This window comes from Saccoglossus kowalevskii, chromosome 9, assembly GCF_978046115.1.
Source record: "Saccoglossus kowalevskii chromosome 9, keSacKowa6.1, whole genome shotgun sequence".
Classification (NCBI taxonomy): domain Eukaryota; kingdom Metazoa; phylum Hemichordata; class Enteropneusta; family Harrimaniidae; genus Saccoglossus; species Saccoglossus kowalevskii.
Genome location: NC_140649.1, coordinates 8,735,050 through 8,762,722, shown reverse-complemented (window position 1 = coordinate 8,762,722; position 27,673 = coordinate 8,735,050). Strand labels below are relative to the sequence as shown.

Below are 27,673 nucleotides of genomic sequence, written 5' to 3'. Positions count from 1 at the left end.
ACATTCAATATAACAAATGTGCAGATTGCCCAGTGGATGACAAATTGGTGTACTAGTATATTCAAAAATGAAACTACTACATTCAAATATTTTGAAATCTTGTTTTAAATTTCTGATTGCAATATTTATATACATTCAAAATACATGTATACATAAAGAAATTAATAAATCATCACGGCAATATACAATGCTTTAATATTGATATCTGCTCGTACTAACAATAAAAAAAAAAATGTGCCAAATCATTCAGCTATAACTCGAATGAAAAACCCTCAAGTGGTTAGAACCACAGAAAAGTCAACATGTAAGACAGCAAATACCATGAAAATTTAATTGAAACATCTTAGACAATGGTTGACATTGCAGTACCGCAATAGGTATGGGTTTCTTATACAGGGACAGAAGAGTGACAGTTTCTTGGCTGAGGGAATCATTTTTGTGCATCAAGTTATTTATTGTGTCCCTGTCAACTGTGACCAAAATAAATTTAAATTACGGTCTTGTGACGACAACTGTAAAATTCTTAATTATTCACTGGGTTTTACCTTGCTGATAGCTAAATCCACTGAATTAAAATCCAGAAATATCCAAATTTAACAATAGAATTTATAGTTTATTTCACAATTCACAAATCAAATCTGCTATTAAAAATTAAACCCAGTGAATATTTCTTTCCACAGTGTGTACAGACAGCAGTTCAACCTCCACTCTTAATATGCTAACAAATTATTTTGATATCATTCATTAAAACAGAAAAATAAAAAAAAATGTTCACCTGTCTATTAAATAAAAAATTACTGGTGACGGTGGGTGGGCGACTTGAGTACAACATTCATAACGCTTACTAGAATTACACAATGATAAAAAAAAATCACCAATACAAAATCAAATTATTTAATACATTTTAAACAAATATTATTCAGTATCACAGAGTTTACAATAATGGAGTCATTTTCTGACACATGTTTCATTACTCTGAAGTTACATTCTGAAATAGTAACCAACATAACTGTAATCAAACCAGAAATGTCCGTGACTGTCATATATAATATTGACAAAAGTCTTCTTGGCAAGAATAATACTGTAAATGTACTGGAAACTCACTTCAAATGTATTTGTATTAGCACTCCCTTTACATATAATGTGTAAAGCAATTCTTAGCTGATAATAACATGTTAATCACTAAGCTAAAGGGTTATCTATAATGTAACACTAAGTTAGAGGGTTGTCTACAATATACCAGAATGCTTATGCTACTTTTTCTATAAAAAAAATAGCCACCTAGCTAAGGAAAGTTTCCTAATATATGAACTGACTACCAAGCCACGGCAGCTTTTTTCCCCTGCAAGACAAACAATATATAAACACTGATCAAAAGAAGTTATTCTAATTTTCAAGCAACACTGGAAGTTCATGTGAAGACCTGAAACTGATATACAGATGTGAAGTATTTGTTTCTATAAAGTGTTATGTACATATATAACTAGTATTAATCAATTTTCTAGACTATTGAAGAAAAAAATGATTTTGATGAATTGTATTCTCTATTTTGCATCCTCATTCACTAAGTTTTGGAAGAAACTTAAATTTTCGATGCTAAAAATTGTCGTAATTTGTTCTAAAATTACAATATAAACATTTCTAGCATATAAAATGTAATACATGCAGTTACAATGAAGGAATTGTGCATTTGTGTTTTTCCTGTTCAAATTTTCAGGGATGCAAAACAGAAAAAGTCTTCACTTTGTTCTCATTATGATATGCATGCTTCTACAAAATAACAGAACACATTGCGTAAACCTTCTCCTGCATTTGAATTTCCCTTAAGTAAATTTGAAACCAATCCCATTTTTAGTCAATTAGTAGTGCATGTACTGAAAACATAGGTGTCAAAGGTAAAAAATAAGTCAGTTTTTGGTTTGGGGTTTACGTCCACTGCAAATATATACTTTTAATAAAGCAAATACGGTATACATATCATTATATATATCATTATCACATGCAATTTGAAAATATGCTTTATACCGGACAATCCTATGAAAGGATACAAATCAACAGTTGTGGTAAAAAGGCTATTACAAAGCTAACAAATCACATGCATTGCACCACCAGTATGCAATCACAACCAAATTAATTTACCAAATAAGTTTAAAATTTTCAAAAAATTACATGTATGCTATGTTGTTGGTCTGGTGACCTGTAAATATATCCCTCCTTACACCTCACCAAAGAGCGTCATGCATTCTAAAAGAAAATGCCTTAATATATACCGTATGTGAATGAAAATGCAAAACCCATGAAATCTTGTAACTGTTATCAGCCTTGACTAAAACAATCTATTTAATTCTGGTGAGAAAAAGATGAACCTCAAAATGATAGGCAGTCATGAAATAAATATGTACACAGTAAATGAGATCAAAAATTATATATGTACATAATTAATGAGACCAAGAATTAAATATGCACATAATTAATGAGACCAAGAATTAAATATGTACATAATTAATGAGACCAAGAATTAAATATGTACATAATTAATGAGACCAAGAATTAAATATGTACATAATTAATGAGGTCATACCGAATTACAATCATTCACCAATAGTTTCAAGTCCTGAGTAAATATTAAATAAGAGAATAAAGCTGTGTTAACTCTTGTTTTTAAAATACTACACTCATCACACCCCCAAGTCTGTGTAAAACGATGCATTTCAAACGTGTTGCATATGTCGCATGGTAAACCTGATGTGGTCCAATGATTGTGGCAATTTAAACATTGTAGTAAAAAATACAGATATTTTAATACAATAACACTATTGTATATGTAAATCGCATTATGAAACATACGTTGCACAAAAAAAAATGGCGAGATATACTGGCTGTAGATGGCACCTTTTAAAAAGCTGAAAAGATTTAATAAGTTTAAATACTACGTCAACTACAGTAACAATTGTTGCATCTCTCAATGTACAATTTCCATTATACTATTACCGGTATTTAACATATCAAATTAGAACTACTTTATTTGTGTGAATGTGCACTGATACAATGAGATGTGGCTGTGAGGAATAATTATCTATGTAGGCGCATGAATACCTTATCTTTTAATGAGTGATTTTTTTCAGATGCCCAGGAACTATAAACCATGTGAATTACACACTTGTACAATAATATACCATCACTTGCAATTTAAGAGAGAATGCAATATGTTTAAGATTCTCATGTGCTTGAAATGTTTTTGATGACTTCTATCAAGTACTTTATTAATGGTCATAATGAAAAAAATATCTAAAATGTATTTCAGAATACATGTAGTACTTAAGAATCAAACACAAAATCTGTAAACTGGTATGCAAATTAGTTAATTACTATGCTCTATTTTATTCAAAATCTGGTCAGATCATAGCCTGGTATATTTCAAGAAGATGCAAGAAGAACCACGTTAAAATTTGGTAAACAATTTTCATTTTTTACTGTTAATATGCACAAAACTTGTACCAAATAGTTTGGGTTTGTTGTATACAGATTATCATCGTCATTTTAATTGAGAAAAAGATTTTTGAGAGGAACAAGACAGATTTGCTAGCAGACTGACTTTTGTGACTGCTCTGCTAAAAGTATCTCTAAAGTAATGGAGCAAATATGGCATATTCTCTTTCTTTTTTTAATTTTTTAAAGACATTTTTTCTAAGATGTCCAGCGTACAAAATATGGATGCTTTGTAATGTGACCATTCATGGGTTTCTGGCACACATGTCATTGTGCCACTTCAAATCCAACCATTGTAGTAATCATAACAAGAATTGCTGTGAAAGAGGATGGATAAAATGGTGGACTTGATGACTTAGTTGGACACAAGTTCTATGTAATACTAAAACCGCAAATATATGTGACCTGTGACCTATGACCTGTGATGGGGTAAATCCATGTTTTAAATACAGAAATTCACAGTTGAGTTGTACAAGGCAGAATAGTGAAAATGCGTGTTAACAAACAAGCTCCTCTCTGATTGGTCTGACTGTTAGTTGTTGAAGGTGGGTAGCCAATCAGGTACAATCTTGTATGCTTTGCACTGACACAAACTTTGGTTGGTACAAAGTGGTTGAATAAGATATATTGTTGTTACCATTGGTAGAAATGCATGAAAACAATCAACCAACAGACAAATATTTGTAAGTATTTTTTACTAAAGTTCAATATATTTATGATAGCGGACTCAGTACGCTGGACATCTTAGCAGCATATAAGACCCGTTCTACTGAAAGACCATTCCATATCTCGACTGGTGTCTGGATGATCTTTTACTAGGAGGGGTCTTGGATCTTTTATGTCACCTATTGAGGCAGGGTTCCATTCCGACAGCAACACCAGCACCACTACGGCCTGTACTCATTTGACTAAGAATATTCCACGAGTCTGCTGCAGCATCATACACTTCAACAGTAGCCAGGAAATCAGAACCATCATAACCGCCTAGTGAATGACAATAGCGCTAATATTAATTATTATTCATTTTGATCATTAAAATTCTCTATAATAAGATTTATAGGATGTGCATAATTGCAAAATTACATGAAAGGCACTACGACTCTCTGCCTCAAAACCCAAACAATTTACCAACTTTACTCTGACCTTTTATTTAAGAGAAAGGCAAAAATTACATTTATCAATCAATAAAATATAATTTGAGCAAAGACTTATCTTAACATTATTAGTGAATGTGATAAGAGACAAAATGCAGTGCATATATATTAAAAAAATGTTTGTAAATACTTAATTTAAATTAAAGTATCAGTTGAGCGAATAAATGGTATGAATATATAATAACGAGAGGTAGGGATGGTAGGGAGGTATCCACTACATATCTCATGGTATCTAGTGATTTATTGTGGTCATGTGACATGGCATGGCATGTAAGTACATTCCATAAGTACAGTGTATTGTCATAGATGTAAACTATTCACAATTTATAATCGATTCAGAGCCTAATTTAAGATTTCCCCCCTCATTAGATATAAAAGTATGCAAACGACGTAAAAGTTTGTCATGCACATATCCACGCTTGTACGGTGTGATTTGTGGTAGAAAATTGTAAACCTGGAGCCGCAATGATGACTTTATAACCATTCAGCTGTTGAACGTAGATATAGTTACATTGCTAGTGACCTATCGCATACTCACCTAAAGCAAATAGTTTACCATACAGCACAGCAACGCTTAAAGCACTACGCCTTGAATTCATACTCGCTACATAGCACCACGTGTTATTCTCTATATCGTATCTCTCGACACTGTTCAGTTGACTTGTACCATCATAACCACCCACAGCATAAATCTGATTATCTATAGCCGCTACACCTAGAACCAACAAACAAGAAATATTATGATATTATAATTGGAAGACTAGTAAGGCATATCTGTAGACAAAGATTAACTTACAATGCAAAAAAGTTGAAGACAGTTACATGATGATTCTTTAAATTTTTTGGGGAAAAAATTTATTAGGTATTTCTTACCACCAGACTTTCTCGCCAAAATTTGTCTGCCCCTTTTGCTTATATTCTTCAATATTTCTAGAAACAAACCCTAATGTTGGAGCCAACAGACAAAATTTGGGTCAATTTTAATTTTTTACTCAAAACATTTGGTTATTTTTATTTCAATCTTCTGAAGGAAAGTGCAGACTACAAACAGGATGAGTGAATTTGTAATGAAAAGAACAGGTGGTGAAAAGGTTAATTTAGAACCAAATAAAAATAATTTCCCACTTGCTCCAGATCCTGATCTATTTTGCAAAAACTTACAAAATCAGTTTTCTAAGAGTTAAACAGATTAAGAGTTTAACACGGCAATTTAGACATAGGTTTACTGATTCCACAGCTGCAGGCAAACTTTTCAGATCATCAAATTCAAATAGTTTTATCTATACATGTTGGCAAATATTGCAATACCAACCAAGCCAACAAAGGACAAGGTCCAAGAGAGAAGAGCGCTTTGATACATAGTTTGTCTAGGTAAGGTCAATATTTATACTCTATGGGTTGGTACATAAACCTATCATTATACAAACATAAATCACAATCTAAAATTAATTTGAGATTACTTTTCATATACCCCCCCCCCCCCCACACACAGTGTGCCCTTTAAACTGATACAACACGCCACTGACGTACAGAAATTTAATGTGATGCAATTAGTTGTGCCAATTCACTGGCATGTCATTGAGGCAACAGAAATTGATATTGATAGTGATCTTAAAAAAACATCTACTAAAGATATAGAATTTGTAATTTGGTTAAATGAAATTCACATTTTACAAGTGTAAAGACTACAATCAGGAGCTGAAACTTTTTTGTTCGTGCCTCAAGTCACCTATATAGCAACATATAATTTTTTTCTCAAAGATCTCTCTCCCTGGAAGTCAACTACCTGACTACCTAAATTGTTTTTGAATGAATTTGTAGTGTATGGTTAGTATTTGAGAGTTAATAATAGACAAAAATCAGATTTATTACATGACTCCTAAATACAAGACTTCTAAATTTGCGATTTAGTATATGGTATTTCTCATATTTTTTGCAATTTTTGTATCTAAACTAATGTCTCAAGTCCCACTCAAGCATGTTCCAGCTTATTTGTTATGGCATTACCCAATAAGACTCTTTCTAACAACGTTCTCCTGATGGGTGCCTTAAGGCACTTTACAATTTATTAATGAGAACAAAGCACAAGTCAAACATGAATGTGTACAAAGTGACTAACATACAATGAATGTTCGAACAGGATTTAAATAATTTGTTTAGTGAATTGTTATCAAGTTCTCAAACAAAATATAATAAGACCAGTTTTAAGGAACATTTAGAACCCTTTTGTCCTTGGTACAATGTATATTTACAATTCTTATGTTATCGCAGTTTATGTACCATATTTGATTCATTATAAAGACATCTCCACTAGAGGCTGAACAAGTCATTTCCATAGCGTTTTTGTATTATCTATTTTCCCCAGAGTATTTACAAAAATGCTTCTAATAAGCATATGAGCAAATGCGGCATTTGTCGGTGTTGACAAAAAAATTGTTGATATTTGTAAGGAAACACAAAAGGAAAACATCAATAATAAAGTAGTAGTCAAAGTGCTTCAAATGCAATTTTGTTGGCAGGAGTAAAATTGCTTATGATATAGACTGACCTGCACCGCTCCTAGTAGTATTCATGGACGCCATGCATTTCCATTCATCGGTTTCTGGATAGTAACATTCAACACATTTCAGTCTGTTCGTTCCGTCGTATCCACCGATCGCGTAGAGTAAGCGATTGGCTACAGCACAGCCCACACCAATTCGAGACGTATGCATTGACGCTACTTGTGTCCAGGTATTTTCTTTAGGGTCATACCTGAAACGTTGATAACTAGCATTAAAAATCATTCTTCTATACAACTTTTCATATGGGGGAAAAAAAAGATTACTATAATATGTATAAAAATATTTGATGATCTCATCACACCAACAAATTAATTAATCAATTAATTGACCCACGTCAGCCTAATCTGATGATGAAGGCAATTAAACTGACCCAGGTCATCCTCAACAATTATTTGATCCAAATTCTAAATTATTGCTACCAATGAAATTAAACCATTATTATTCGTACCTTTCAACTGTGTTGTGATGACGACAACCTTGAGATCCACCCACTGCATACAGCAATCCATCAATAACACCAACACCCACTCTATTGCGTGGAAAATTCATTGGTTGACATATTTTCCAAGTATTGGTGATTGGATCATAAGCATCTAAACTGTTGGAATCCATGTTTCCATCAGGAGAGTTATTCCGACCACCCACTGCGAAGAACGTCCCATGAATGGTGACCGCACTCAGGCCACTCCGGGGCTCGGGAAGATCTGCTAGTCGTATCCAGCTGTTCGATTCGGGATAATAACATTCCATATTGCTAAGAGAATGACGCAGATATCCCCCAGCCGAGTAAATCACACAGTGGGAAGGAGGGATGCGGCCTTTCTCACCCATTTTCTTATGGAGAGTAAGATCCTGAAATATCTTAGCTAAGTAATCTTTGCATTTAGGTTCGCATTTCAAAATGTTACAATGTTGTAGCTGTTTTTTAAGAAAGTTTGGGGTCAGTTGACTGCAACGGATACCACCACCAAGAAGTTTATTAAAGCATGTACGCCTGCCGCATTCATCGTGTTTTATCCACTGCAGGCAAGCATTGTAGACTTCCGATTCACACATTACATTTAAACGATCTTGGCTAACAAGCTTTACCAGCTGGAACAAGTTGAGATTCATAAACTCTTCTGTTTTGGACACCTCACGAAAATTCTTACAAATAAAAGCCATCGATGTCTCGTGAAGCTCCACTAGGGAATATTCTTTACTAAATCCAGCGATGCCGATGCAATTGCTGGGATCTAGCTGGTGTTCGAGAAACTGACAACATGCATTCACCACATGGTTCATTTGGAACATAATGGCAGTCGTCAATAATTTCAAAACATTCCATTCGTTGACGAGTATAGTTGAGGTATAGGCGAAATCCACAAGGAGCGCAAAGACGCACGGATGGGTTTCCTTTATTTCTATTTTATTTTTTTTGCATTCTCCAAACCCACTGGTGAACATGGCTCTGAAATACGAACTGGAAGATGCGAGAACAACTTTGTGTGCGTAAAATTCCTTGTCTTCAACTTGGATTGTCACATCGCACAAGTGTTTATTATAACGTAGTTCATTCATGACTTGGAACGCTTCACTGTGATGTTGCTCGATTCGAAAAATAAATGCACCATCTTGCGTAGACTGGTACTTGTACTTATTGCCGTTACAAGGCTGAGGTGGTGGCAGACATTCAGCCATTTTTCTACACTACTGCAGTTACACAAATTCTTCTAAGTACCAACTACGATGATTAAAACATGATGAATGGGGACAAGAATTTTGATGAACACGTCCGCGAAAACACAACTGAATACAAGAACCACAGCATGATGCCTCAAACAGACCCATTGATTACAGTTTCATGATCTGAAAGAAAACAAAAAAAAAACAGTGATCAGAAAGACAATAATGACTATGAAAAATACACTTTTGTCTGATATGAATGATCAAAAATTAAGACATTTTGTAAAAAATATCAACAAATAACTGACAGTAAGCATGATTCATGAGTACATATAACTCGTCAAAAATCAGTGAAAATAAATTCCATACAAATTATAAAAAAAAAGTCCTTTCAGCTAAAAAAAAGAAAGTGTTTTACAGTACACTGAAAATGACACCAAATACAAGTTAATGACAGCAATGGTTAATTTGATAGTGATAAAGAGATGAGTTTTTTTTACCAATTTTGTTTGGATTTTTTTACTTGCTCAAACCACACGGATTATGGTGTATTAATTAATTGTAATATAATGCACACAAATGGCAAATATCTACCATTATAATAAGGAAAATCTTCAGCTGTTTACAAGTGAATAAGCTAGTAAATTAAATGCCTATATATTTCCATGTTTTTTAGTGGAATAAAAAATACACCCCATTAAACAGCTACTAAATAAACAATATCTCTAAAATGTTATGATATTAAAGTGTCTGAATTACATTTTGTGTAAAATAAACAATGTTTTCACCTGCATATAGTAGTGTATACAATAGCTGAAAAAAAGAATGCAATTTACGCTTGCGCCCAACGAATATGTATAAAGTAAAAAAAATAATTCCTTGACTTTACTAGGGCATTGGCACGAAAACAAACTGACTACAACAACAAAACTTGTAAGCAAAATAGTACTGATATCACAGCCTGGGGAAACAACATGTTTTCACAGCAGCTCATAAACAAAACATATTGCCTATGAGGAAGTTTATTCAATCGTACATGTCAACACAGGGCATGGATTCAAAGGTTACTTTTGTATGGATCTTGAATCAAAATAATTTTCATGGCGGTTCCCTAGGCAATAATAGTGAATACATTTTTTGTATATGTGGGTGAGGGGGAGGGTGAAAATGGAATTGTTATCACACTCCTAGTTTCCCCTCCTTTTTAAATTAGATACAAATTTTAGAATTGTTAATATCTTGAAATATGACTGAATTCTACAAATAAAGCTGGATACCAATGTATGATTTTATGTTGAATGATGAATTTCTTATTTTTGGCTGTGTCTGAGGAAGCCATGTATGTTAGCATTGAGTCAAAGTGGTTCTGAAGGCACACTTGCTGAAGGGCGTCACGATATGTACATGTAGCACAACTAGAAACATGGCAGCATAGGCTCATTCACTCCAATCTAAGAAGGTGATTATTTGGAGGGGGGGGGGGCTAGTTTTAAATACGGTACAGTAATTACTTTTTTAGGTATACGTTTGTGCCGTGCAAAAAATCTGAGTATTGAATGTCCTGACTTTTTAGTTATGGCAATAGCAGCAGAAAGATGGTACCGATACATAGCAATGCTCCATGCTCCCTCTACATGTGCAAATCTGTCAATCCAACATTTTATAACAACCATAGAAACAACAAACTCTCCAGGTTTTAACTTCTAAACTTGTCAGATAGTTTTCTCTACATTGATTACATCAAAACAATTCAGGGACTACAATGGTAGGCACCACGATGTTGGGCAATACAAAGGTGGGTAAACACAAAGGTCAAACAGAACTGCAAGTCATCCTCAATTTAGGTTTATTGGCCTACATGACTGCCCATGCTGACAATATAAAATGAAGTCTCATAGTGATTTTAGTCAACACCCTCTATTGTTGTGTGAAAATATTCGGTGTGAAATAATGCATACAGAATAACAAACAAAATATTGAAAAATACTCTGAATGTGGTTTTGGGTAAAAAAAAAAATGAGGAAACAATGATGTACGCCACAGAATGTCCAAATATGTATTTTTCACATGTGTATTATAAAATTAAATCTGGTACAGCTATCACTGCTGAAGGCAGCCACGCTAAAATGATTTCGCAACTTTCTAAGATGTACTCATTCATGTAGAAACCTAATAGACAGGTAGAAAAAAAAGAAACAGCACTATATATATATATATATATATATATATATATATATATATATATATATATATATATATATATATATACACACACACACACACACACACACACAATATTGGATCATTGGAAAGGAAGAAATACCTTTAAGAAGAAAAGATAATGTAAATAGTCACCAGCATGATAACCAGCTACATATGTACGTGTCAAGTGAAATGTGACGACTCACTTCAAATCCAATGTCAGCTTTAGGTCAAACACAATGCTTTGTACATTGTACCTACGACACACATCAACTCAAGCGGTGTTCCAAATGCGTCAGAATTAAGATACAAAACACCTGTAGAGTCAATAGAGCTTGATCGATATCATCCACTGTAAAATAATTTATTTTGGCTTTAATAAGGAATGATTCCGTTGAAATAAAATCCAACGAATATACCTTTTTTCCTATATTTGACATTCAACATATCAATTATCAGTGAAAATAAATTCCCTACAAAGCAGCCAGAACGTAGTTTCATCAAAAATTAATTCCAGCCAAAATAAAGTATTTTACAGTAGTTTTGTAATTACCAAAAAAAATGTCAGCTTGATCACATATCACTCCACTGCGGATACGATAATTAGAGACATGCTAAAGATAGATGTTAAGGTAACACGACAACCGCCAATTGCGTGTCCCTAGAATCCGACCTTCACACTGGTCACAAAAACTGATGAGTCACTATGGACTGGCATAAACAACACCAGTCAGGGTAGACCTATAAGAATTGGAGAGAGGGATAAACTATTATTGGGAGGGGGGTCAGGTTAGAAATGATGCACAGAATACTGTAAGAGGGTTAATTATTCACTGGGTTTTAATTTTGCTTATTTCGCTGACTGGAAAATGAGCCAAATTAAAAACCCCAGTGAATATGTAAAATTCAGCATAGAACACATTATCTAAATTACAAAAGCGTGAATTTAAAACCCAATGATTATGCCTGAAATGATAAATCAGCAAAATTTAACAGTCTATTGCTTCTATTCAATTCAATGTATTCTGTCGGTTTTCTTTACTTGAAGACTTGTGCATTATTTTGTTCTGTTCTTTTTTGATGGCAGATTATTTGTTTATTTTATTTCCCCCTAAAAAATGATCTTCTATAGGATTTTTCCTCTAATATTGAAACCTACTCAGTGCCCCCAAAAAACAAATGGGAGCACCCCCTCCCCCAAATATTCAATGGGATGAGTGCCAGCATTTACTTTGTTGCTCTAAATTTGAAGTAGAATAGTGATTTATTGTGAATAAATTTTATATAGGTTTTAAAATTAGCAGCTTGACCTGGTGAAGCCTCATCAACTGAGTAGTACATTTTTTGTATACCTGGCAACATGTATACACCACATACAACACCAGTGAATGTAACGGGGAAAATAACGCTTTTTTGCAAAACATAGAAACGAAAAGTAAAGTTTAGATTTTTCTCTCAACAAAGAACTTAGTGTTCAACCTAAATCAGACGACGAATTCTTGAATTGAATAAACCAACACTTAGTCTTTAACAATTTCTATTTTTCGTCATGTTCATTTCCAAAACTGTTAGCAAGACAAGACTTGTAGCTGAGTGGAAATTACATGCATTTGTTCAAAAATTTTCAAAGAATTGATAGAAAAATCTATAAAGATGGGCAAAATTTCGGCAGGAAAAATGTTGTGCTCAAAAGACTAAGTTCATTAAATTCATAGTCAATTAACATAAATAATATCATCTGGGTTTGTGAAAATGGTTCCAGCTGGAATTTTCCTGTGCACAAATCTATGAACAAGGGTTGTAATTAATTGAGTCAAATCTACCAGTCCCAGACAGGTTAATGTAGAAATTGCCTGGACTTGTGAATCAAGTTTTTACTAACAGGACAAATGGAAGAGTTGCAAATACCTGTACACATGAAATAAACATGACTGAAACATTTTATTTCAAATATATCTTGGTAGAGACAGGTGGAGTACATTATGAACATCACTGACAGGCATTTTTATTCTCCAATCTGTGCAATTGATAGGTAGGCATAAATGAGGACAGTTCAGAATTCTAGGCCGCTTACAGTATCGGATTGTTGCTATAATAGAAGGGGGACTGCCATTATCACATTGAATTATTACAATAGAATGCACAGTAACTCTATTGAACGATTGAGATGTCTGTGTGTATAAGACAAATCCTTGAATGGCTATTACAACACACGGGGCAGACAGGTATGTTGACTTTATTTGTAATTGGATATCTTGTACCTTGTCGGTGCATTCTTTGAGATGGTAGCAATGCATACCTGTGCTATGGTAGCAAAACATAAACCTACTATAAAATGCTTTCAATATCACAAAGGACAATTTTTCGTCAAATTTTGCAGCAGTGAAAATTTCTTTGCAGATACCGGTATACGGTATACATATATATATGTGATATGCACTACACTTGTGAGACCCTGAGGATATTTACCAGCCCCTGGAAATACGACTCCTGGATGTGATATGAACATTATTGAAGTTAACATCGAAGTCTGCAGTGCATATGGCTGTGATTTTTGGCAGTTTATCAAAAAACCTTTCAAGTGAACATCCTAGGGTTGGAGAGTATATTTTTTTGGTTCAGAATGGAGATTTTTTTTTTTATGCAATGAATTAGAAACTCTCAATTACACTGCTGTATCATGTCTGTGTCCCAAGTATAAAAAGAAATGACACTAAACACATCAAAGAGTGCACTGTCACTGAGCAGGTATTTACAAGCTTGTCAAAACACGATTCTTTCTTTGTGTATGCACAATGCAATCATCAAATAACTCTCTTCGTCCTAACTACGGTACCAACTTTTTCACCACCAGACTTTTTTGTCCAAATTTTTATTTTCATAGTCTTCAATATTTCTGGAAATGTACCCTAATTTTTGAACCAACAGACTAAATCTGAGTCTCTTTTAGTTATAAACAAGACTGTTTTGTGAATTTGTGAAGAAAAGAGGGAACTTGTGATGCAATACAATAGCTTTTTATAGGTAATCTAGGGGGTTAAAAAGAAGAAAAATAAAGGTAAGCTAAAAATTATAATATTAATAAGTCATGTCAAGTTTACAACAATCAATTACAGACATAATTTACTGATCAAAGTTGAGGGTTGCCAAAGAATTCCAGTGTAAAATGCTGGGATTCATTTATGCTGATAACACATTTTGGGTCTTAAATAATTAATTAATTAATTAATAATACTGTATATTTTCCATTATAAATGATTTATTACATTAACTGCAGTCAGAATAATTTAAATATTACTTATTTTGTTCATCGACCTGTCTCTGTCATTTACATGTACATATGTACTACTAATAGAGCAAATACGGTATATACACATTTAAATATAGTTTCTATTTTTGCATACATTATATTGTCATTTCCGGAAATGTCGCCAACTTGACGATTTATGTACAGCGAAGTAGACAAAATTGTGTTCAAGTCACCATGACTTAGTAGCGCCACACTCGTGAAATTACAGCAGTTTATAGTGACTCTAATAAGCTATGGTAATCAGGTTTTAACAATCCTTGGAACACTGCAATTTGAATATAGCACTCACTACGAGGGTTGAATTAGATTACATAAGTGACCTCAGTACAAATCTTAAAGTAGTTACTCATGTAATTCACAGTTAGCAATGATGAAAAACACAAATCACATTGAACAACTATTCAGTAGCCCAGCACTAGAAATTATCAAAAAAACTCATAAAATAAATTAACACCCATAATATACATGACTTGATGAAATTAACAGCACTTTTTATTCCGAATGAATAACAATTCAGAATAATTTTAGAATATAATTGCTAAGCGGGTTGGATTAAGTCCATTAAATGAATTAGGTTGATATTAAAGCTCCCAGCAATGTGTCTTTTTGTTGAATTCAGTAAAACAAGTCCAAGAAAGTAAAACACTGAACGCTAGTGACTTCGGTAATTTGACAAATTTAGCAACTGTATAATAAAATAATATCATGTTAATGCACTGAGCAAAGAATTGATAATAAAGTTAACAAGGTAACGAATACAGCATGACACAGCAGAATGACAAGTTTACAATAGCCCCCATTATTTAATTGCTGGTTCAAGTTCAAAGGTACAAATGTAATCGCAGTGTTTAATAGAAGGGGTAATTTTACGGTCATCCCACTTTGGGAGGTAATATATTCAGGTGTTCAGGTCTATAAAATGTATAAAAATCATCAAAATGTTATGCAAATATTGTATTACCGTAGTAACAAATGCTCCACTACAAAACTGATCTAGATATGCATTGTACAGAGGGTCACGAAAATCACCAATATATATACCGGCATTACTGCAAAATCTGTATTAGAAACGGCAGCTTTTATTAAAATGGTACAATACAACAGAGGGAATGTGGTTTCTATTAGAGCATCTATACATATGAGAAATGATGAATTTTTGGTTCTCAATTATTCAAAAAGAATGGGTGCAACTTTTAATAGGGATGCAGCTTCTAATACAGATTTTACGGTAATACTACAATGCAAGGCTAAGCCGAGTAATAGGAAATTCTACGAACACAATCAAATATGAATTATTAATTGTTACAGTGCTATTGATAATTGATATCCATATGTGACATTTATAATTCTAACTATTCCTGGAATTGTCCCACTGTAGATTATAGATATGCTTTATTATAGCCAGGATGTTAGTTGGTAAAAACAGATTTTTATTTTTACAAATTCGTTCAGAGTTTACAAATGTATAATTATGTTAATAGTCTTTATTTTTGATGATTCATTCATCCAGCAAAAAATAATATACTGTTAAACAGAGAAAAACTCGAAGTAGCAAAGATTTCATAGTGACTTTCATGAAATTTTATCCTTGTACAAATACAGAACATTTCTTGTGGGGGAAATGCTATGGATATTTTAGGTGTTTTGTGCAAAATTTTATTTTCACACATTCATAACAAGTTGCAAATAAACTGTATTAATTCTCACAGGATTTTATTTATGTTATGGGGATTAACTAGACAAGACAAAAGTTGACAGTGAACAGTAAAAATATAATACGACACTGTATTTGAAAGAAAATCCAAATGATTTGATTCAAAAATCACAAACGAGACAAAATTATTATAAATTGAATGTCAGAAATACAAGATTTCAGAGCCAAGACATATATTACCTGCACAGCTGCCCTACGGATACTTGAAAAAAAAAATATGCAAGTCATGGTGCACTCAACTACGCACCCCTGGATAAGGGGCTAATCTAAGCCATAAATCAGGAAGCATTGTTGGTATGAAAAATTACGGTTTACGGCTTTTTGTGGTCAAAAACGCGAGTACTGAAAAATACTTTATTTTAGCTGGAATTAATTTTTGTTGAAAAGACTTCTTGAGTGTTTTATTTTCATTGATATTTAATGAGTTGAATGTAAAATATAGAAAAAAATGCATATTCACTGGATTTTATTTTCACTGAATCATCCCTTCAGTGAAAATATAGTATTAATATGTGTAACAGACAGTGTTTTCTATATAATAAAGAGGCAATATGGGCAATGGCACCTAGTGGATTTTTGTTATTCAGTATAGAATTGGACTCCAGAGACTTGTATATCACTATACAGACGGTTGATGACAAATAAGAGTTGGTGTGATAAAAATAATTACATATTCAACACATATTTAAGCAAGCTTTTTTGTTTTTCGTGATGTAATTCCAATATGGATTCTCAAAATACAGCATGTTGTGTCATATTTTCATGGTTGGTGGCACATTGATCTCTCTGTAGCTACAAAGGCATGAGCGCAATGTTTTCCACAAAAATTTTGTATATTTTTTGTATTTATTTATAACTTCTTTAAATATCAGATTAAATTGACACAATTTTCCGTTACTTGTAGGTTGTGATGAAAAATTATGAAAAATTATGAACTAGATTGGAAATTTGATTTTGGTATTGGAACGATTAGTAGATAATTTTCCTTTAATACACTATAGTTTCGTTGATAATATATCAACATCAATCCATGATTACTAAAAAAGGTAAGTGGTTTTAATACTGTGATATCATAATCCTGCCTCCAGGAAAATCCACAGCTAACATGTTCGAGAAGTCAGCAAGGACAAACAACTATTACAACAACGAAAACGAGCAATAAAGAGTCAGTTTGCAAAATTTGTAATCTGTGTTTCAAGTTAACCCAAATAAAGCACTCACTTACAGTTCAATAAATTCTGCATAGATTAAATTTATCACTTTGACAGAATACAATATTTATCAGGCTTGCGGTCCATCAAAATGACATCAGATTGTCTCAGTATGCAGCTATCAGTAAAAATACATATTCAAATAATACTCCCCCATTTTTGTCAAAAATTGAAATGACACAACACTTAATCTAATTGATATCTGAAAAGATTTGATTTACCTGCAGTAATCATGGCCTCAAGATTGCGCAATAAATATTCATAATGATGACTGGTAACATACATACTTAAGTAAGTAACAAATTTAACAAAGTGCCCACATGTCTGTACACACATGGGAAATACTACTAGCAGATGAACCATATGGTGATATCTCCTGGCTGGATGATTTTATAGCGCAACACATATTAAAAGTGTAAAACTGTGTAATGACGTGCTCAGTATTTTGACCTTTGTACTGACATAGCAACTTAGCGTGGAAAAGCGAGTTAATATGCATGTAATTTATATACAAAGTGTCAAGCAGCATACATGTTAGTACAGTAAAGAACGCTTGTGATAAAAATAAATAATTTAAAGAGGATCTTGTCAATCACAGGGATTGCACTGGGGACTTCATTGTCTATGCTGTTTACACTGTTAATCTGTCTTCCATTGTATTTTTAATCTGCCCTGAGACTTAACTGGAAGTGGTATTTGATACACAGTATAAAATAATTTGTTTGTTTATGGAAAAGTGTGCAGCGTGATGACTGTGTGTTTTCAGAGAGAAGTTCCAGACTAGACGCATGGACCCCCGGGAACAGCCACTGGTGGCACTGTATACAATCAAAACATATTTAGGCTTGTCTACGCTCACGCAGACTACGGAGTAAAAGCCAGAAACAGTTGTTAAATTTGGTGACCAGTTTAGTATGATAGAAAGTGTGTATTGTCTTCAAAATACCACAATAGACAGAGTGGGGGTCAAGACTGAATATACATGATACCGGCATTTCATAATAAATGTTTTTTGCACTTTCAAATAATATTCATGTCTATGTCATAACCGCGTTAAAGGTTATTAGCATATTGTGATTAGACATCCATGACCTCTCACTGATATCAAAGACTGCTTTGATATCCTAATACTTTTAAGGCTCACTCCACACATTCCTCTGATAACATTGCACGTATTTTTGAAATAAAAGCTAAAATAAAATGGCGTATGCGCTTCAGATCTGAGAAAGTAGGTAAAGTTTTCGGGATCTAAGTTTATCCAAGAAAGTGTGTATGGTTTCCAGGGTCTCAGTTCATATGTTAATTAGCCTGTCTTCTGATTGGTTGAAAAACATTAGACATGTCAATCATTACAAGCCCGAATCTGGCCGGTAATGTGAGGGTGTTTAAACTGATGACAAGTCTGTTGGGATTTCGTGGTCACATGACTTTCGCGTTCACCTCTTGTTTACACAAATTATATTTATTTTTCAAGAATTTTTCATCGGAATCACAACAGACTGCAAGCAAGTCTAAGAGATGTTCAGATGTCCATAACATACATGTCTACAATGTGTTAATAAAACCTTTATGTACAGATGGTCAAACTACAAATCTCCAGGGAAAAGATATGTAATGTTTTGTAAGTAAGCAAGCACTATGTAGAAGTCTGAAGACATACTGTAAAGGGGTTAATTATTCACTGGGTTTTAATTTAGCTTATTTCGCTGACTGGAAAAATGCGCTAAATTAAAACCCAGTGAATATGTAAAATTTAGCATAGAACACATTATCTAAATGATGAAACCGTGAATTTAAAACCCACTGATTATGCCTGAAATGGTAAATCAGTGAAATTTAAACCCAGTGAAAATTAGTCATTTTACAGTACTTGTTTACTTTCATATTTTGAGCTTTCTTGAACTGCACTCGTCTAGTCATTAAAAATATCATGCAATATGATATGCAAATATCATGTAATATGACTATGTGTCAGTACTAGCACTTGCAATTTGCACATACAAAAAAAAAAAAATGTCAGGAGAGACAACAGTGACACTAAATGTCCAGAACTGTTGCCTGGCACAAAAAAAACATCGGTAGAAAAAAAAAATCAGGCAGTGATATCTTTTAGTATCCAATGCATGGCAATAAATCAAAATTTCATGACACTATTTTTATCTTTGATTAGTACCGGTATGCGAAAGGTTATTAAAATATTAACATGCAGGTGCTAGGTGTGAATAGAAAAAAGAAACATCCGCTGACTGACATTAAATAGAGGATAATGATTTACTGACAGTGAGTTTTATTACACCTGACATTTCGATTGACAAATTGATTCTCATTCATGGTTTTATTCATGATTATAAATCTGCAGCTTTTCTCAGACAGACTACTTTACGATGTTCAGCCATAATTATTCGTCAATGCCCCCTAAATGAACAGATACTCGGTGACTCATCTAAAGACGGTACACGTACCAGCATCAAGGAGAAAACGTCCTTTCAATGATGAAAGTGCGCTGCCCTGTTAGAACATTAGTAGTCATTAGTACCTTTATATTCAACATGGTTTGAGTGAAAATTACAGTAATTGACAGCTGGGTCATAGATTTCTTTCTTTATAACATACAAATATGGTAGTGTATTTGCGACACATGTGTATATTTCACTAGCGTATATACTGTAACAGTGACAATATATTAGTAATATACAACATTACACAAACTGTCTTATTCATTATAAATCTATTTTCAAGAAATTAAAGCCAGAAAATGCTGCAATTCAGAACCTTCGAAAGAAAGACAATTTTTCAGTGAAAAACTAGAAATGCAATCAATAAAAAATGTTCTCAGAAATTCATTTTTTTATTATTTATTATTCAAGAAAAAAAAAAGAGATAAAAGACACTAAACATCAGCTCTGTGATTCGTCTAATTATTTTTAGTCCTTTCAAAGATCTAATTTTTTTTTTGCTTAATTTTATGCATTTTTATTTATCTATTTACCTATTTTCAACTAAATGAAAATAATTTAATATTGGCTACAGGTAAAATTTTTGAAGAAGAAAAAAAGCAGAATAAATTATGTGGTATTATATTATCATTGGTTTGAAAGCAATATGTTTATACAGAAAAATGCTGTGAAAATGTGTGTATTGATTTATCTGTTAGGTGAAGAGAGGGTTAAGATTTCACATAAAGTGGCAGCAAACAAACATCTGACTTACATCACATGCAGCATGAATTATATGCATGAATAGTTATGCAGTAGACAAGAAGGGATATCATTACTGTGATACATGGTTTGTCTGGTATACAATGGATGGTAGTTTTATGAATGCAATTCACATGATAGCCAGTGTATGTGAAATCTTATTTCACAACAGTGTACAGTGTACATTATATTTATTCCACTAAAAGAAAATGTTTGCAAATTTTGTTGAGTCAGAGAAAATCCTGAAAGTTTGATGCACTTTCATATTTCATTTGGGATCTTTTAACTTTTCACTGAGATCTTACTCATTAGCCAGGGTCCTACAGAGTCACAGTGACTTCGAATTGGGTTCTAGCAAGTCACATTGAATTTCATAGTGATTTTAACCCTTGGCAGTCAAATTGACTTGGGATCCTAGAGAGTCATAGTGACATTTGTCAGGGCCCTAAGGAGTCACAGTGACATTGACTTAGTTTCAAGGAAGTCACATTGAATTTCACTGGGAACCTAGGGAGTCATGATGACTTTTGCTAGAGTCCTAAGAAGACATTCACTAAATTTCATCCTGAAAATGATCAAATTAATTCACTTTTAATAGCACTTATCACATATACAAATAAATTATTTGTGAAGTTGATCAAAATAAGTTTAAAGATTAAAGTTTAAAGAAACACAAGCAAAAATCATTTGCCTTGTATATCTTTCCTTCAATCTATGTACATGTACAACTAAGCAAGTTAAAACTGGAATAGCAGGTGTATTTATAACAGGTGTAGACTTGGCAATTTTTTTGCAATCACTTTATTTATCTGAGGCAGTAAACTATTTTTTGGATTATCCCAACAAATCCATCAAAATCCCCACAACATAATCTTCACAATCAAATGGTTTTATAAACTTCATGTAAACATAATTCCCTACAAAGCCATGCATAATTGTACCAGTATCTGACCTAAATAAAATACGCAGACCTGATTGGATGCGTCTGTAAAATAAGTGGCCAATCACAAAGTAATGCAGTCAGAGTTGAAACACATGTGAATGTTCTAGTTACATTTCTAGGAAAATTACTTAATTGTGATCAATTCCAATGAATGCTTCTAATAATAGGAATGATGCAACTATAGAATTGGCGCGCAGACGAGAGCGAAATTTTGTTAAATTGATTTCATTGATCTAATTTGATCTCTTTTTGTGACACCCAACTGAAATTATAGCTCTGAATACAGTATTTTCAAAGACATCTCGATAATAGATCATAACGACTTATGAAACGACTATTGAAATTATTTGTAAACCCTGCTACTGAACACTGGTGTATTATGAATTGGGCAGTTTCTACTGGGGGGGGGGGGGAGGGGCAATGAACAATGGGCAGTCTGGTGACCAAGGGTCAATAGTAACCCGCTCGCTCATATCGATTGACCTATCTGTCAGAAACTTGGCGTAATAAAAAAAAACATTACCAAAGGGCAAATTTCAAAAGCTACCCAAATGTTGAAAAGGCAATGGTCATTAAGAAGTTTCATGTTTAATATGAATTCCATCCCATGAATGGTGCATGGCAACCACTACCCTATGAAATGGTGAAAGTGAAAAAAAGAGTAGAAGTTTTCTAGATAAATCTGATCATTAAATATTCTCAGTAATATCTATGTCATATAATTATTCCAACACATTATTAAACCTAAATGTGCCTTTTCAGAGAGCAACTTTAACCTTTATTCTGCCATTCCTACGTATTTTTACAATAACATTGACCCTTGTAAGTACAAAAGAGCTTTTGTCACCATTCGCAAAATCACATAATTTTTTCAATATTTTTCAAAGATTTTAAGAAATAACTAATAGCGTAAAAAATAACAAATATAGTGAAGAAAAAATATGAAAACGAACAATACATGTATGAGAATTGGCGAGAAAAATGAAAGTCATACATGTACCTATGACAGGGCTTTCTTCAGTAAGCGGTTTAAGGCCAACTATGGTAGCCTTTTCAGGGGCGGATCAAGGCAAATGCCCCGCTTGCGTGTGGGCTTTAGTCTGATTCTCCAGAAAAGCACTAGGTGACAATGGTAAGAGATTCTCGAAAAGTTAATTAAAAACGGTAAGAATTCAACTCTCCAAAAATCAAATTCCATGACAGATTTTTGAGTCAGTGTCAGAACCTAAATTCACCCTGCTTCTACTCTTCATGGCTCTGCCTACTTTTCTGACTACAGTGTGTCAAAGAATACTATTCTGATCAAAATCTGGCATGCAGAACGAGGAGTACAAAATGCAGAGGTTCCCTTTTTTTAATCATCATAAGTTGAAAATATTTCTCTTGGTTACTAGACATCAGTGAACCCAAACTCCTAACCTATGACACTATACTTATACACTACTGACCCACACACTTACTTCTACCCCAGAATAGTTATCACATCAGGCACTTTGGTTGTCAGGGGTTTTATAGAAAAAAACTGCAAGAGGGACAACTGCAATTTAGCGGCACCACCAAGAGGGGGAGATAGAGTTCTCCCTACCAGGGTGTGGAGTTTTTGATAATTCTAAGTTAAAATGGAGCATTCTATGGCTTCCTTGGGGCCAAAATTACTACCAGACAGGTCTCAGTTGAAGACTGTGGCCACATGACTGTCCTCTATGAAATCTTAAGTACATTTATTACAAATCCAATTTTTCTATTATTACTGGTACACGCAAATGTAAGCTACGGTGGTTTGATCAAATCGATTAAATATGAAAAACTTTATAAAACAAATTTATTGACAGGCCTTGATTTGATAGCCATGTTGTATCACATAGGGATTATTCTTCAGAGTCCTGTGCAGTGAGTATTCTTAATACAACCAAGAACATAACTTTTGCGATTGGCTTGACCATAGTTGTTGTCTGTTGCCAAATTTGAACCACAGGGTCTTACGTGTGAACAGATGAAATTATTATCACCGTTCCCAAAGTGAAATTCTGTAAAATTGCGTAACCCCACGTGGTTGCAGAATGACCAATCAGATCACTATACTAGGATGTGGTGTTCCCAATACCCAACGGCGCACTACCATATTCTGACATTTATTACGACATGTACTTGTAACTAGAACAGCGGTGTCCTCGTAACATCCCGAGTTGATTGTGAACACATGAGTACCGGTAATATAAAGCAACGTTGTTGATTTTTGAAATCGTCATATTCAAAAAATTTTTTTTTTTTTTTTTTTTTTTTTTTTTTTCAAAGATCAAATGAGAATAACCTAATAAGCTTGTATGTATATATATATTAATATCCCCATCACATTATTATATAGGGCTTATATTTTGTATTGACACACTCTTCATCTATATTTTCATACATATTTTGTAATGTAAATTTATTTCTTGTCAATAATTAATTTGCATGATTGTAATGGGCCGGAGGCCATTATACAATTAATAAAAAAAAAAAAAAAAATTATTAAATTATTATATTCAAAAAAACACATTCAGTTAACAGTCCTGATTTTCGTATATATATATCAATGAACGTACATGCGGTTGTCATGCTTTTCTCTCGGATAAGTTGCCAATTCTTGTTCCAGTTTCCGCTTGTCGCGTAGGGTTGTCACTGATCTGATGTGATCGGGTCATTCGCCACTGCAGGAAGTTAATATACCCGTTGCCGTGTTGTAGTAGTCGACTATACCATTAAATAAGAATAATTTATATTTAAAACTCACCGTCTGGATGATTGGTTGTTCCTGCTTCCGCTACTAGGTTTAAGTTTACGTAATAAACGCCAAAATCTGCGCAATGCCAATTCACCCAATACTCTATATTCTCCGTCAGTTGCACTGGGTCAATGGTCAGGGATTCCGACATGCGCACTACGATTGTCTGGGGGTTTTTATCGTGACTACCAGCGGCAGGGAAGTAGTTAAATCTAAAAAGATGAGAAATAATAGTTGGGCATGAACAAGGACTAATTACAGTGAACCTATTTTTAAATATAAATATTTAACTCGATAAATACATCTACTATTTGTCAATTAGATAAATATCGAGATAATATCGAGAATATCACTTGCTTATTTTTTACAACCCCTAAGTACAAAGTAGTCGAAGCCATTCTCCCAACATGACTAAGCAAAGACGCGATGACTAAGCACAATGTAAATGTACGGATACAACCCAGAGAAGTGTTGACCCGGATTCTCAGAATAGAACGCAATTATTTAATTGTAATTTGAGATGAATCTAAAATAGGTAGACTCTTTGATATTAGAGGAGGGTAGAAAATGTAATATAATGGCATATAAAAAACACTGCTATATAAATGCATAATTTTATTTTCATAATATCGATGGGGAATAAAGAACGACGCACTACCCATTTAGGAGACATAGTCAAGTCTGTACGGGAGCCTATATTATATGAAAATACCTGTCCGAGCCTAGTTATTCAAATAATAAACCCCCGCGGCGCCATATTAAATGAGTGAGAAGATGGCAATTCGAATTGATAAAAAATAGTCAAAATTTTGAGGTGATTTTTGATGAATTTGCTTGCGGCCTAGTCTCAAAGTCTCCGTGGTCTCATATACACAAAGATGGCGACTTTGATTGTTGCGCAGATGAACGAGTACACATTGAGACTCTACCAAGCTTTGATTAGGTATTGTGTTAGGTGAATTCAAGGCATGAAGGAGTCGCCGGCGGTAATTAGTGCAAGTCGCGCCAAGGCCACGTGCGCGGCGCGACGACCACCGCCCTTTAATTCTTCAACCATCTAGCTCGGGGAATCAAACCTTTTAAAAAAGGAGTCTTCCGAAACAATGAGGAACCCAAAAAATGACATCAGTGATAACCAATACAATTGACTCACTGACAGATTAAAGTTACACCAGGTTACACATTTGGTGAAACTTCGACATATAAGACCACACAGTCACCAAAACCTAACCTGACATGTAGGCGTGAGTAGCGCCATCGCCGGCCGAACGGCATCAGACCTCTTGTGTTGGGTTTTGAGCACCGCGGAGGGCGCAACTCACACGACCTTGTCAGGCTATACCAAAACCGTACTGGAAAAGATCATGTAAATCTGATCATCTATTTTAATTAATAGCTATTTACCCTTAGCTTGAATTAGTCAATCTCCATAACTGTTCTTACATAAGTTTGACGAGTTTAAAACTACTTGAAAGACATATTATTTTACGTTCTTGAATTCAATTTGTCGCAAATCACAACAGTAAGTTACACATACACTGCCTCGTGAGTACTCAGATAACAGGGATGTGGATGACATAAGAAGTGTCTGGCAACATCACCTGAAATACTGTGACATGCCGTTTTTTTTTTTTTTCAGCCGAAGGCAACTAGTTGCCTGGGCGTGTCGCTACAGTTAGTTGTAATGCCTACACATTGCAGTCGTCGTGTCATATATTACAAGTATATCGGTATGTGCGTTGCCCTTTCAATCGCTTTATGCTCAGAAAACTAATAAACTTTATTACCTAATTAAAGCTTGAAGACGTCTCAGTTCGTACTCGTCGTTCTGCACAACAGTCAAAGTCGCCATCTTTGTTTATATGAGACCCATATATCTCGCACATGCGCAGCGCGACGACTACCGCGCTTTAAGTGTGAATAACCAATTCACTTACATAGTTAGCTTCTGACATGGAAGGTGAAAGAGATATCAACTTATATCAAACCTATACTGTAGCATGAATAAAAAAAACGACAATGCCATATCCAATGGTATCCATTTTTTCTAATTATTGTTTCCATCGTTTCTAAAAAAACAGTATCAATGTGAGGTCACGTCTTTTTTTTTCATAACGGTTTACAAAATACAGGGACACATTCTTACAAAATCAAATTACGACTTCGAATCCAAAATAGAGATAACGGCACTTTTGTGACTCTGTAATTTCACCAAGGTTATGTCTTGTTTCAACACTCACATTTACAATAAATAATTGGAAACGTTGCCATGAAAGAAATACAATAGACATTTTTGTTGAACAGTGTTTTTTGCCGATTTTAGGAAACTGCTTATATTTTATTTATAGGTGTTTGACAAACATGGTAGCTAATCCTCATTTACACCTACTTGAACTTGTTGTATGTATGTTTGACCATATAATGAATAACAATGAGGCAGCACTTACCACGAATGAGTTTGTTATGAAAGGAGAAAAAAAATGGATTTTTTTCATGTGAAGAAAAACATTTTTTGTTTAATGAAATATATATGACAGTACATCGAGCGAATGCCAAAGCGTTTTTTTTTTTATTTGATTTTTCGAACATAAAACAAACAAAAAAAGATCGCAACAGACTATCCGGATACGTTAATAATAACTGTATTACATTAGTATAACATCGGCGGATGTAGTTATGGTAACAACAGCAGTACGACAAAAGAAAAGAATAGACAAAAAATGAGGTACATATTCATCCATTCATATCCCCAGTAAATGTATTCTTTCCTTTCTTCAACGATAGTACATGTACAACAAACTTAGCAAACTTATTCTATTTAATTTAATTTTTATTTTACTTGATTTTTGGAACAATCGATCCTGTAGCCTGGCAAGGTCGCGTGAGTTGCGCCTTCCGCGGTGCTTTAAACCCAACACAACACGTTGTTCGGCCGGCGAGGGCGCCACTTACGCCTACATGTCAGACTATCGTTCTTGTAACACCTTCAATGTATCTGTACTTTCAGCAAATAAAATGCAACAAATTTTCCAGCCACGCCCACGATTTTCAAATGGTCTACCCCTTATATAATTCGCCTTCCATCTAAAAATATTTACAAATTGCACACTTGAACTTGAAACTGAAATGAGACGTTTCTATTGCTCGATTAATAACTTTGGAACGGTTTGGTTTGATTCTACTGCCATTGAAATTTAAAAATATTTATAAAGATGAAGGAATACGCCAAGAGTATATTATACTATCGACGTCTAATGTATTCATAGTTATTGAATAACAAAAATAAGAAACTTAAAATGATTATTACATGAGCAATTTTTTTGTAATATATAATTGTGAATCATAATCCCGTTTGCTGTCGAGTAGATTTTGGACATAATAGTAACTTTCAAATGTAGTGCGCCCTCTACGAAGACTGGCTATTTTTGAATGATAGATTAGAATGAAATACGTCTCTATA

General features: G+C 33.8%; 1 protein-coding gene across 5 annotated transcripts; it reads right to left on the bottom strand.

Annotated features, from left to right (window-relative positions):
• Positions 1-87: 87 nt before the first annotated feature.
• On the bottom strand, positions 88-24,365 carry LOC100369057 (kelch-like ECH-associated protein 1). Of its 5 annotated transcripts, XM_085503128.1 has the most exons (6): positions 11,628-11,791; positions 11,281-11,426; positions 7,656-9,055; positions 7,192-7,397; positions 5,182-5,358; positions 88-4,473 (listed from the first exon to the last, which is right to left on the bottom strand). In XM_085503128.1, exons 3-6 carry the CDS (start codon positions 8,885-8,887, stop codon positions 4,331-4,333), a joined length of 1,758 nt encoding a protein of 585 aa, XP_085359254.1. In that variant the 5' UTR covers positions 8,888-9,055; positions 11,281-11,426; positions 11,628-11,791; the 3' UTR covers positions 88-4,330. The 5 variants fall into 5 exon arrangements, with proteins under 5 accessions (XP_085359254.1, XP_085359252.1, XP_002740989.1 ...); XM_085503126.1 differs by lacking the exons at positions 11,281-11,426; positions 11,628-11,791 and adding an exon at positions 24,223-24,365; XM_002740943.3 differs by lacking the exon at positions 11,281-11,426.
• Between the last annotated feature and the right edge of the window lie 3,308 nt (positions 24,366-27,673).

Bases quoted from the DNA above. Each gene is read 5' to 3' on its own strand.
- LOC100369057 (XM_085503126.1), bottom strand. From the start codon at position 8,887: ATGGCTGAATGTCTGCCACCACCTCAGCCTTGTAACGGCAATAAGTAC. The intron at 5,359-7,191 runs GTCAGTCTATAT...TGTTGGTTCTAG, and splicing joins TACTACTAGGAGCGGTGCAG to GTGTAGCGGCTATAGATAAT. The intron at 4,474-5,181 runs GTGAGTATGCGA...GTCATTCACTAG, and splicing joins TGGTAAACTATTTGCTTTAG to GCGGTTATGATGGTTCTGAT.